General features: G+C 38.1%; 1 protein-coding gene across 1 annotated transcript in view; it reads right to left on the bottom strand.

Moving 5' to 3' along the window:
* Positions 1 to 9312: 9312 nt before the first annotated feature.
* The window catches only part of EBF2 (EBF transcription factor 2), a 237515-nt gene continuing 232845 nt past the window's right edge, over positions 9313 to 13982 (bottom strand). Inside the window, exon 16 of the mRNA XM_088151946.1 lies at positions 9313 to 11307. Coding sequence (XP_088008072.1) covers positions 11276 to 11307 — 32 coding nt within the window. The 3' untranslated portion in view covers positions 9313 to 11275. The remainder of the gene's footprint in view (positions 11308 to 13982) is intronic.

Here is a 13982-nt window from a genome sequence, read left to right as displayed (position 1 = left end):
TCTGTTCTTTAATTGAAAAATATGGCAGCCATCCATTGTAATACAGTCATGAGCTACTTTGTGGTCTCCATCCCACAAAATACCATTTGCCCAGAACTTCTTTGGAGAAATTCTAGAGAATCTAAATGGTCATCATGGATCATTTAAGAACCTATCCCAGGTGTCTAGAGATAGGTGGGACAGGCTCATTTGCATATGGAGAATGGAGGTGGTTGTATGCCATGCCCAAAGACACATCCTAATGTGTTCCCAGCAACTCTTCTGGAATATCAACTTCAGTCTTCCTAAAATTAGATTGTAAATGTTATTTGGACTCAGGCATGATCTCATCATAGGTCTCTTTCAATGCATTTTTCTTATTTCTTTTACAATGCTTACAACCATTTGCTTGGACAGTTTCTGATATTCCTTGTGAACACTGTTTGACTGGGACTTACCTCTGCTTTGCTGCCCACAATCTCTTCAGCTGTCCCCCTTTACTGCCCAATCAGTGCCCAAGAAGTCCTGTCCCATAACCCTGTCTTGTCACACATCTACGATGCTGTGACCATGATAACTGATGATCTTCTGGTTACAAAAATCACTGATATAAGAATAGATTTGTCACATCCTTCTCTTCACTCTCCTTCCTGTCAGATAAGCAAGGCTCTCAAAAATTTTTAAATCCTCCCTTTCTGGGTCAGTTTCCTACAGTGCTGTTCTTTGTTGCATAGTGGAACTCTGAAATACATTCCTGACTACTGTGTCTAAGTTTGGGCATGCCATACAGTAGCAATAGGTGCACCATTGGATGTCCTGAAGGATCAGATTAGGGGCAGATTGTCATGGAGAAAAACTGTGTGGTCACTAAGAGTTGACGCTGACGTGATGGCGCATAATCATCAATGTGATTTCCAGAAGAGTACTGAGAAATTGGAGAAGGTCAGAGGAGGGCAACAAAGATAAAACAAGGACTTGATGACATGTCTTATAAAAGCAGGCTGAAGTCACTTGGAATGTTCAATATGAAGAAAAAAAGACTTAGGGGGTATAAGATAACCATGTTCCAGCATATAAAACAAAGCTACACAGAAGATGATCGTGAACTATTTTCCATGACCATAGAAACTTGGACCAGAAATAATGGGTAAAAGTTGCAGCTACCCAGATTTCTTTTAAATATTTTTAAATATAAGGAAAAACTTGTCGACCATAAGACGTATATAACAGTAGAACAGTCTACCATAGAGCTTGTGAGTTCTCCATCTCTGGAGGATTTAAAGAAAAGATTGGACACCCACCTCTCATGGATGGCTTCAATGGTTCTCCTGCAGAGGGTTCGGCTAGATTATCTTTTTGGTCCTTTCCAGTTTTACAATTCTATGATTCTGTGAAAAGGGAAATTGTGACCAGAGGTTATGAATGGAAGCAGGATAGATTAGAACCATGTGTCCTATCATGAGTGAGCTAAAATGTATTCCAAATTGCAGTGATTCTCTCCAGATTTGGGTTTTGTCCCAAGTTCCAGCATACATAGCTCTGTTTACACCTCTCTAAAATAGAAGGCAGGGAAGATCTTTCTCAACATTGCCCCCTGGTCTCTCTCTCTCTATGTATGTGTGTGTGTGTGTGTGTGTGCACGTGTATCGTATCACATGTTCTACCATGTTCTGTCTCAATGATTTGGCAGTCTGGGAACTAAAGCCACTTCCCACTAAGAATCTCATCCTGGGATAGGGTTTTGTTTTCCCCTTGCTCCACATGCCAAATGGAAGGTACCTTTCCCCAAATGTCTTCTAGCTCGCAATTGCAAGGTATTTCGTGCCCTTTCTGTCTGCACCCTTCCTCAACAGCCCCTCAGCTGTCAGTTTAATCTAGTCCTGCCAGTACAGCTAATGAGACACTTCCACATCCATTGCTTGCTGTGATTAGAGGCCCTCAGATTCTCTCCTTCCCAGCAGCTGTAGATTGTCACTGAGTTAAATATTTGAACTGCTTTCTCAATTCCCTTGCTATTCCCCATAAGTGGCTGGAAGAGAGGCTACTGTTTCACCACTGATTAATGTGGAATGCGAGTCTGACCAAAACAAACTCTTAGAGCAGTGTGTGTGTGTGTGTGCGCGCGCATGTGTGCAAGCAAGGAGGGGCAGAGAGCTAGAGTGGATTTTTGCAGGTATTTTAAGGCTAAATGAGTCATGATATGAACTCCCTGAATTTGAAAAATCAGATCTCCACTTAACAGAGGAGGAGCAAGATTAGGCCTGTGCTCAGGAGGTCTAGGCATTTAAGATTTTCCCCTCAAATTTGTTCTGATAATAATCATCCATATCTTCACATTAATATTATTTCTGGAACAATTTTCCTTTATACAAAGGGATGGTTTCCTCCTACAAGGAACCACAACTTTCCTTTTCTTCTCTGTAATTATGGAAGGTGATTTTTAGTTTTCTTTTTTAAGTCCGTAGGAGGTGTAATTAAGTCAAGATGGCAGCCATGACAGCAGTCAAAGCTCCCTCCCCTTTCCCCCATACATTGTGTTTGCTGAACATGTAAGAAAGAGGCAGGGTTTCAATTGTATGGTCATAGCAGTCATCTTGACTTTTTCGCCTCCTCTCCTCCCATGTCTCTGATCTTTCTTGAGTTGCCAATTGGATGTTCCTGGGCAGGAAAAACATGGAAAGATCATCCTCTTCCAGTTAGGGTTTGTTTAAGCAACAGGGTCTTGCAAACCACCTTTTTCAATCTAGTGCCTTCTTCAGATATATTGGATTATCACTCCTATCAGTTTTACCCTCTATTGCCATTGGGTGAATGAAACTGAAGTGGTCATTCATAGCTTATGGGCATCCATGCTGGAAGGCTACACTAAGCGATGGCATGTTCTGCCTTAGCCCTAACATCTGGCCAGCGTCCTGTCTTTCAATCCTAACTATGGTCTATTCCTACAGTTTAGGATTCCCAGACAGCATTCACAAGGGAGAGGGGTCTAAAAAGTAACAATTGTAGCCATGATTGTGTGATTAAAACTGCCATCTGGTCTTTTTTGACCATCCTGAAGATGTCTCTATTCCCAGATCCTGGATCATGTCTGACTCTACTTAGCCCAAGTGTAACTCAAAGCTAGATGTCATTGGAAGAGGAATATTTCTTCTTCCAGGACCAAAGAGGTACACCTTGGTACACGTTTGGTTTTGTATAAATACTTCACATAATTTATATTCTTAGACTTTTAAATTCCATCCATGTGTTGTCTGATCTCTGCTGTGTTACTCAGTTTTTATTTTATGTATTACTGCATTAGAAGTCTAGTTTTCTGTTCCATCATTCTTCTGCTTGTTATAATCTACATCTATTTTTTGTTCATAATTTTCTCCAACAGACAGAGTTTTTCTCTACCAATTCCTCTGGCCTGTGTAGTTTTTAACATACATTGCCCAGGAAATATTCTTTTTTTCCCCTTGAAATGTATCTTGTTCTTTTTCACTTAAATTTCCCTGCTGCTGGCATTTTTTTTTTTTTTGGTTTTGTTTTGACAGAATGATTCTTCTACCATCCAGCCACTGAGAATTCTTTAAAATAAAGTAACTCTCCTTTCTATTTGCATCATTCAAACACATTTTTAGCTGGACCCATTCTTCACACACAAATATTTCTTTGTTTTGTAGAGACGTTTGATCCAAGAAAGATGGACTCTAGATTTTGCTGCTGTCAGTGCTACAGCAATAGTTCTTCTGGATAGATCTTACAAATCGGTTTCCATATAAATGTATGGTTTTTTTTTTTAAAAAAAATCCTAAATGAATTGAATGCAGAATTATGCATTATGATCTCTCACATCAGTTGGCATTATGGAGTCCAAAGTGGGCTCCTGAATCACCAAGGCCCCACAGGAAGAAGCAATATTTAAAGTCTAGCTCCCATTACTTTGTTGTGGTTCATGCCGGTCTATGACCATAATAAAGATTTGATTTGGTTTGTTGTTGCTTTAGTTCATCCTTTCATTCATGCTTCCTGGCTTTTTTGACTTCCTGAGGATAAGTTAAAATGGAAAACTAAATGTGTTTGTTTGAGAAACGAAGTGTTTGCCCCAATTAGGCCCATGAAAAACAATGAAACATAAGCAGCTGAATTTCGATGAGGTTTTAAACTTTGAGTGGAGCAATTTTTAGTGGTGGTGTTGTGCAGGAAAATAGGAGGCAGGAATATTAGGTATGTTTGCCACCTTGAGTTATATTTATAAGAAAAGGCGGGATAAAAATCAACTAATAATAATTAAAAATCTAATAATAATACCTTTGTAGTGAGGATACTAACAACAGCAACAAATAAATAAATAAATAAATAAATAAATAAATAAATAAAGTTAGATATTTTAGCAGACCGCCTGAATTTGAGGATCAGGTTCCCATGGATTATTCTACTGTCATAAGGAAATATGGATCCAGCCCAAAATTTCAAGGGGGGGGGGAGGAAGGAAATTGTTTCACAAATTAACTTTGTTCTGGAAGATTCATTGGCTTGTTGATGCTTTTGTATTATGTACCATTGCTTTGAAAATTATCAGGAAGATGATGGAACTGAATACTGCATGTTTCTATATGTGCAAAAAACTCCTATGTGTGCAAAGAAGCTGATTCTTCAGGGCTGGAAGGGTCCATTTTCCATCAGTGATAAAATAATCTGAAGAATTCACATCTATCTATCTATCTATCTATCTATCTATCTATCTATCTATCTATCTATCTATCTATCTATCAGTTTATGTAGCCACTCATCTCACAATAAAGTGACTCTAGGTGGCTTAAAATAAAAACAATAATAAAATTCAAATGTTATAAACTACAATTAAAAGATATCAACAGTATTATTAATAACAAGTTAGTGGAGAAAATTGATGTTAAAAAAACAATGCAGTTATTTCATGAAATCACCATTTCCTTGAGATCCCAAGACCTGCTGACACAGCCATGTTTTAAGGGACTTCTGGAAGAATGTCAAGGATGGGGCCAATCTCACCTCAGCAGGGACGATGTTCCACAGGGTGAGGGCCATGGAAGAAAAGGCCTGCTCCTGGTTCCTGCCAAATGAAACTCTTTCACAGACAAGACCTGCAGCAGACCTCTTCTGTCAGACCTGATAGGACAGGTAGACGTAATCGGGTGGAGGTGGTCCCTCAAATAACCAGGGCCCATGCCATGAAGGGCTCTGTGAGCCAGTAAAGATGAACTCTTCTGTTTTAGCTACATGCACACACACTGCATGACTTCAGCTAAAAGGATGAGAAATGATCTAGCTATTTCAAAATATTTCTGTTTGAGGCAGCTGGGTTGAACACCATTCCTCATGTATTGCAATGACTCCAGCATGACCACAGCTGAGCATTCCAGGTGTTAAAATCCACATATCTGGAAGGTTGGAGTATAGGGTTATACCCTAAAAACTCAGTTGGACTAGAAAGTTGGAAAATACTATAGGGCTGGGCTCACTAGCTTAACTAACGCCTTCCAACTTTATGATTCCATCTTTCCATTATTCAGCATGTCTGCTCAGACATAAAACTAATTGTATTCTTAAGCTGTAATCATGGTCAAATTAAAAACAGCTCAGGGTTCAGACATTAGACTAAAAGGGAATTAATGGAAAATGGAAGCAAAATATTTTTATCTGCTTGTGGCTATTCTGGAGGAGGAAAGAAATGGAAATATATATGAGGTTGAGGTATATTTACATAATGCTAAACCATGGCTCAGCATTACCATTACAGGCTAGAACCTCACCCCACACATCACCCCAAGGTATTCATTCTTATGTTAACATTATTGTAGATAACTTTCAGGTTTTATATATGGAACTGTATCATGCCATTAGATCATTTCAGGTTGATTTCAAATTTTCTGCCTTGCGCCTGTGCATGTCGATGAATTTAGCTGCATTTTTTGGGATGTGCATTTCCAGTTCATTGTGACGTTTGATTTTGTTTATTTTCTCACTCTTGAACATTTCAGATCATCTGCAGAATCTTAATGAACTATTTTCATGTATGTTTCTCCACATCGTGTGAGGCTTGAGGAGGAATAACCAACCCTGGGGTGGTTGGCACACTGAAGATGTTCCCATAGGTCGATAACCTATTATATACCATCAGTTCCTTGGAATGTATTATGAACACTGTTTTTATTGAATTTTTATTGGTTTTTATTCTTATTTTTATTGTAGATCGCCCAGAGTCGCTCTTTGAGTGAGATGGGAGGTGACTAAATTTGAAAAACAAACAAACAAACAAACAAACAAATAAATAAATAAATAGTGCATTCTTGCATTTTCCTGAAGTTTTCCTTAATATAGTCTTTTTGTCTATTTTTTTTCTGTTTTGCATACTTTTAGCTAATGGGCAGATTTTGTGGGTATTTCAAAACAATGCAAATTTGAAAGGAGAATTGAGGTTCAGTCACATGTTGGCTAAAGTTCTTCTCCATATACACCCATGATGTATCTTAGATTTGATGTTGGAGCGTTTAGGTTAAGATGGTGGCTTTGGGGGCTGAACTCTCTCTTAAACAGATACAGATGGAGGCCATGTTGCTGAGCATTCGGGCTTATTAATGAAGGTTTCTAGCATAACATGCCATACAAATACAAACACTGGGTGAAGCAATCCCAAAGATTGCCCTATTTCCTCCTGAGCTCTAACTTATATGGTACATTGTTAGCAGAACTGCTAAGTTCATAGACAAGGCAGTTCAACTAAGAATCCGTTATACTGAACAGATCAGGGTGTCATGTACTGGCGATGTATTTATCTGAATGTTGATTCTTTGTATGTAGCACATATGTACTTTATAACTGTATTTTCTTTTACCTATTTTATCCTGGATGTAGACCTTGCATTTTGCCTTTATTTTATTTTCTTTGATATGGTTGTAGGACTCATCAATCAATAAACTATTAACTATATTTTTCTATCTATCACACAAATACAACCACTGGGTGAGGCAATCCCAAATACACACCAGCAACTTTCCGTTATTTTCAAACACATTCAGATAACCCTGGCTAAACTGAGATATTACCACAAGGCAGCCTTGCTGATATCCAGCTGAATTGATAGATCAGCAGCTGCCAGCTCTCTATCTTGATGTATTGGAAGTAAATTTTGGTTTATTTTCTCTCTCCCGCATGTGTTCCTCTGCTGCTGTAATCATGCCAGAGTTCTCTGTGCTTCCTTGCCAGTAATTTTGGTGCAAACCAGCTTTTTAAACCCATTGCCAATAGATCTAAGCTACTTTCTTGATTCCAAAATCTAAAAATGGAACCTTCATGATCCTCAGATAATCACAGTGATTTCAATATCTGCACCTCTTTTTTGTGTGTGTGAGAAAGAAAGAAAGAAAGAAAGAAAGGAAGGAAGGAAGGAAGGAAGGAAGGAAGGAAGGAAGGAAGGGAGGGAGGGAGGGAGGGAGGGAGGGAGGGAGGGAGGGAAGAAGGAAGAAAGATGCATGAAAATAGAACACTTTGAACCATTTGGGCTTCTTTGAAGTCTTCGCATCTTTGCCAATACCCAGGTGCAGAGGACAATTGTACCCCACCCTATTGCTTTCAGATACCAACCCTGCTACAACATACAGTGTTGCTCAGTTCTGTGCAGCAGCACTCAGAATTCATTGGATGATTATCTGTTCTATAAACTAGATTTAATGAGCACCTACTTCACCATATTAGAGTGCTCTGTAACTTGACTGGTATGCTCCCCTACACCGACTTAATGCTCCTACCCCTTCTTTTAGATTCTCACTTTTTATATATGCCTTTAGTTTTTAATTTATATACCTTTTACATCTTCTAGCTTTTCATATTTTTTTAGATTTTTATTTTTATTCTTGATGTATCTTTTATGCTTTTTTGAGGACTGTACCCCACCTTTCTCATGCTGGTCTATGGCTGTAATAAAGATTTGATTTAAGCAATTATTGTACAGTTTGCAATATCTGGCTTGTCTTCCTTGTATGTAAAAACGTTGCTATGGGGTCATCTGAGGAAATCATGGCTTCTGAGTCCACACAGGGTAGCTGTATTTAATATTGTGACATAGGAACTGGGCCACGATCAAATCACTTTCTAGAACTCCAGTCAGAACACATGAACATTACCCTTTGCTGTACTCTGGTCCATAAAATAAAAAAAGAAAAGAAAAACCCTACTCTGGATCTGACCCAAGGTCCATTAATTTCTTTCTTTGTAAAACTGATGATAGATTATATGCCATCAAGTCACATAATCTTAGTGATCCTGTAGATAGATTTATGTGGTTGCTAAAAGTTGACACCAACTGGATGGCCCTAATAAACAGAATTTGAAAACAGTAACTTTTCTCTACTAAGTTGTCCCAGTTTCTGGCAAATGCTATTCAGCAAAATGTATATTTCATATGGCCACTGAGAAAGCTCCTTTCATATTTTTTAATCCACTCCAAAAGTCTGTACTAGGAGAAAATGTGCCCAAAATGCACAGAGCACACAGATAGCATGCACACACTGTATTTTCATGCTTATTTTTAAAATTTGTGAATATCTGACTTGGTGACATCAGTTTCAACTAGAGGAAGTATGTGAAAGGAAGCTAAAAAGAGTTTTGACAGAATTGAAAAGATGAAAAAGTGGAGGTATATGATAAAAGAGATTTTCAAATTTTTCCCTTCCAACCCCACACCTGGCAAAATCCTACAATTTTGTTGGGAGGATATTTCAAAGAACTGTGGGAGCCGAAGACCATAGATCTCTAGATTCCTAGTTCAGAAAACACTGTTCTAAGTCATACTTGGACTGCATCCTTTGTCATTTCAAAGTTGATGTGAATGTCTGTTACACAGCTGGCTAGTTTGATTTATAATATTTAATTGATCCCCATAAACTGGAACTGGACAGCTTTTTTCTATTCAGGTCCATACTTCTGAAGGGCCATTGTTAAATACCAGTGGTGGATGTGAGGGGCTGAAACCAGTAATGGATAGGAGTGAAGCCAATAGTGGGTAAAACATCCATTCCTCTCCCTGCCCGCTTTTTTTCTCTTTTTGATATTTTTTCTCTCTCTCTTACTTCAACTTTTAGAAACATTCAGCATAATAACAGGGTAAATATCATGGCTTCTGATTCATGATAGCAAGTTTAATTTGTCTAATATAATGAAGAAAGAGTGAGAGAGAGAATGTTCCCACGGCTATAGTATTTTAAAATATACATCCATGTGTGAACTCATCTTCCTGGCATTAATTCAATTTTTTAAAAAGGGGGATCATGAACTTTAACAACAATCATCATGGGAAAACACTAATGTTTTTATTCCCCTGGGAAAAAAAACACAGTTACCCTCATTGGGTGCACAGAAATTTGGATTTCACCTTAAAATACAGGTACATATATAAATAGTATATTGTAAAAAAAAAAAAAACCAATAATGTGATTGATAAATTTTATAGGCATATTATCAACATATGGGACTTGGATAGAGATCGTTACAATGACAGCAACAGAAGATGACTTAGAAGGTTTTAGGAAAGTTAACGATTCATAAAACAGTGCTTATCAGTAATCAACACATCAAAAGTGGGAGCTATGGATCAGTGGATTCAAGACATGCTTTGAGCATTTCGAGAGACACTGCCCTGATTCAAAGATCCATGCAAGTTCTAAAGCAGGCATATATGGAAATCTTGGGCACGTAGGTTTTCCCATTTATTTCAATGGCGGGACCTTTGATCATATGCTACGATTTGCATGCCCAGAACCTGTCCCTCCATCAAATTGGAGGCGTCTTTAGAAAACAAAATAATCACTTCATACCAAACCCATGAAATCAATGGTCTGCCAGAGAGTAAGTTTTGCAGAATTTCTGTTCCTACACTGTATTCAGAATGTGCAGATTACTTCTTGCCTATATGTTTACAATGAAATTGAGGACTATTGATATTCAGACATGAACATGGATGATCCTGGATAAATGTTACAAACGTCCCCCAAGGTAGGACACATTCGTGAACGTTAAGTTAGCATCTGAGCACTCACAACATTCACTGGCGATTGCTCACGTTCCAAGGTCAGGGCCAAAGTTCTCTTGCAACACAACGTTTTTTTGCTTTCAGTACCTGAAAAGCAACCAACTAGGGAAAATAAAAAATAAAAAAAACTGGCCTTACTGTTCCCTCTTGCTCAAACTGCAACCTGAAAAATGAAGACGATTTGATACAAAAACCTGATTAAAAAGCTCACACATGCCACATAGTTACTGAGAAAAGGTATGAAAGGAAACAATTCACGCCAATACCTGAAACCTTAATCGAATCAAGAGATGAGAAAGTGTATAATATTCATACATTAACGACGGTCCTATATTTTAATATATATAGAGATATATATGTATATATATATATATATATACCATTGTGTGTATAAAAAAGCTTGTGGATGAGTCCTTGGTGAAGAATTTTGAGACATTTTTGTAAATGGTTTCATAAAGAGCAGGAGAGAACTGAACAGAGATTGTAGCGTTAAGAAATTGTTGCTGCATTTTTGCCAATTTTCATTGTACAATAGGAGACCCCCCCCCAAAAAAGAAGTCCCCCCAAAGTCTTCAATTTCTACCTCTACATACAATAACTTACAAGTTTATTTATTTAAATAATTGTAAAACATCTTACATTTTTTCCATTTGAAAAGAGATTAAACTATAAGTCAATACACACATACGTCCACATTCCACCATTCATATCAGCATATCAGTTTTATAGGAAAGTCTTTCATGCTGGTACCCTGTTTTGAGATTTCTTTTTTCTGCATAAACTAAATTGGTATCTGAAAGGCTCCATAGAAAATAGAAACTTCAACTTTTTTTCCTACAAAGTAAAACAAAGAGTATCCAAAATATCAAGCTTGAATGGTTGGCCAATCTGTTCCTTCTTTTAATTTTCTATAAACATTAGGAAGGCTTTGAGTCCACAGGGAAAGAAAAGAAAAAGAAAAAAGCTTGTGCTCCAGATTCAATCCCATAACCTGCATACATCTGGATCTTGGCCAATTCCTATTTTTTAAAAAAATGTTCTTGAGTATTGATATCTCCAACTTGGAACAGCATCTCTATAAAATTTCCTTTTCTTCTGGCACATGGCTTCCCCCATCAACTGCGCTTCTAGTGCTTCATATTTTTTTTTCCTTTTTAAAGTTCCATAACAAATAAGTAGTTTTGTGCTGTAGAAAAAAAAAGGGGGGGGGGCAGGGAGGAAATCCCAGGAATGCCTTCTCTTCTTTCACATTGGAGGTACAACAAGACCAGTCATGGCTGGGGAAAAAAAAAACAAGACAATATTTACATTTTCAAAACAGAAACGTGCAGAAATAATGCAGTTCATAGGGTTGGCAAGGGGGCAGGAAGAGTTTCAAACAAAATGGCAGCTGGGGCCATACCATTGAAGTCCCGCCTTTTTATAACTTACATCATAAAGAAGGGCGGGGCTTCAAGGGCATGGTTCTGGCTGCCATCTTGGTTGTTTGACTCTCCTGTGGAAGCCGATGAAGATAGATCGAGCCTCAGTCATTTGTACCTGTTCCTTACCAGATTGTGCCTTTAAATGTTCAGAAACTTTCACTAGTCCAGAAGGTGAGAACCACGATGAGAATAGGAGCATGCCGATTGGAACATACAATGTTCATTTGATTTAAATGCATAGCTATGCAAACATAAACCTACACCTGGAGTTTCTAAAAGAAACTAGCAAAGTGTGTATATCTGATTTAAAACAGTCTACTCTAGAGTTATTCTCTTATGAATGCATGGATAGACAAACAGATCCACGCACTCTTACTTCTTCCTTATAAATCCTAATGTATTTCAACACTGATTTTCCTATCATTCTGATGCTGAAAATGTTCACACATGCTTTTCACCCAGGGAACTTTCTACGCACCCCTTCTTCCTTGATTTTAGGTGTAAGTTTCAAGGTTTTCAACAGCCTCTAATGTTTACAATGCAATCCTATATTTGCATACTCCAAAGGAAACCCTGTGGAATGTAGAGGGACTTACTCCCAATTAAGTAAACAACTATAAGACTGCACTGTTTGTTTCCATTCTGACATGGGAAAGAGGAGACATGCCACCTTTTTGTTATATTCCATCTTGACTTATGAATAACTTGGATGCTAAATACTAAATTAGCCCTCTTCAGACATTAAAAAAATTAAAAAAGGACATGCTGGCAGACAAGTGGGATTTATTCAGCCCTTTTATTAGTTTTGGGTAACCATGGGGGGGATTAGTAATTAATAGTCAGCCTTTTTTTTTCCTTCTCAAATTTATAATACAATCATATACAGAAATCCACAACATACATCCCCCCCACACACAGACAGAAAGAGCTGTTAAAAAATGCTCAAAAGAAAATAAACTGAAGAGGATGAGGGGGCAGGTGGGGGAACATCCTCATGATTGAAAATTTGAATTTCAGATTTGTGAAGCTAGTTGACCAGAATGAATATGAATCCCCCCAAAGCATAAGCAACATTGGGCTTCGTACTAAATCCCGCCTCAACTCTTGGGCAGGGGCAGTGGAAAGTACTCCCTGTTTTCTCAGCTTTAACTTTCTCCAGTCCAAAGTGGCCTTTTAACATTCTCAGTCAAAGTGGTGGGCAGAGAAATTGGCAAGACCTCTTCTTGGATTTCCTCCAGGGAAAGGCTTAGGGGAAATTTGCTTTCCTCCTATGGAATGAGAGGTGGTAAGAAAATAAATGTCCATTAAACAGGTATGGGTGATTAAGACTAGGAAGGATATTTTTGATGAAAGACCAGGAACTTAGCAACTGCTCTGGGCCAGCTGGATACTTCCTTCACTGACATAAATCCCCTTCTAATACATGGCTTCTTCAATTATAAAATAATGGAAGGAATATTAATTGATTTCTAAAATGTTCAAATCCCAATATAGGAGAAGGTGACTTAGTGGATCTTTGTAGCTTCGCTTTTGTTCTTGGAGGCTCTTTCCTCCCACCTCCTTTGGGGCTCTGCTGTCAAAAAGCCTATTTCCCAGTCTGCACTACTTTTTATTGAATGTTTGTGAGCTTCGGATTAAGGTCTTACACCACTCGCAAAGCTGTAATTATTTTTGCCTGTATTACTATATATTGAATCGATGTAACTTTTCAATAAAGGTGGTTCAATGCGGGACAAGGCATTCTGTGATGAGTGGGGAATATAGGAACTGCAGTGATTATTCCACAGGGATCCCCTTCTCTCTCTCTCTTTTATTTTGTTTTATTGGAGAGAAATGGAAGAAAGAATTGGAGGTGAGCTGTCTTGTATTAACCTCCAAAGGCAGCCATTATCAGATGAAATGCTTGATTAAACTTGTCAAAAATCATCCAGAAGCTAAGATGAGGTGCACATCTTAGGCATATGTTTTTAATAATACTAATAAACACCTCTCTGAGAAAGGAACTTTTGTTTCTTTCCTTATTTAAAAGGAAAAAAATGAAAATTTGAGCAGAACTGTCCTTAAGATGCAGATAAATGAAAGAATGGAAGGAAAGGTGGGAATGTAAAAAAAGTGAATTTCTGAGGATAGATAAAGGCTGCCACCATGTTCAAAGTGGGCTTTGGGGAAGAGCTGTTTGTCTGTCCCCAGAATCAATGTCCCTCTGTTAAGTCTATTGGCCATGATAGCATATAGCAACTCTGGCAAGATCTTGGTAGATTTCTATGAGATGCTCACCAGGGTTGATTTCCCACAATTTTATGAGGTAGTATGGCTTCAGAAACTTAAAATGATGGGTTTAAGTTTCTTGAAGAATAGAGAAAATGTGCAGCGGAAGGGAGGCAACTGTTGTATCCTTCAGCACCTATGGGCCTTTGTTAGTTGCCTGAGAAGGCCAGAAGCTGCTATTGAATTCCAGGTCCTCAGAATATGGGATACCTCCAAGTAATTACTACAAAACAGCCTTTAACCAAAATCAGATGTTAAAT

Source organism: Python bivittatus, unplaced genomic scaffold (assembly GCF_059951505.1).
Source record: "Python bivittatus isolate LINGU-HERP-01145 unplaced genomic scaffold, Pbiv_v1 ctg000680_np1212, whole genome shotgun sequence".
Lineage (NCBI taxonomy): Eukaryota > Metazoa > Chordata > Lepidosauria > Squamata > Pythonidae > Python > Python bivittatus.
Note: the sequence above shows the minus strand (reverse complement) of the source record. Positions and strands in the feature narration are given on the sequence as shown.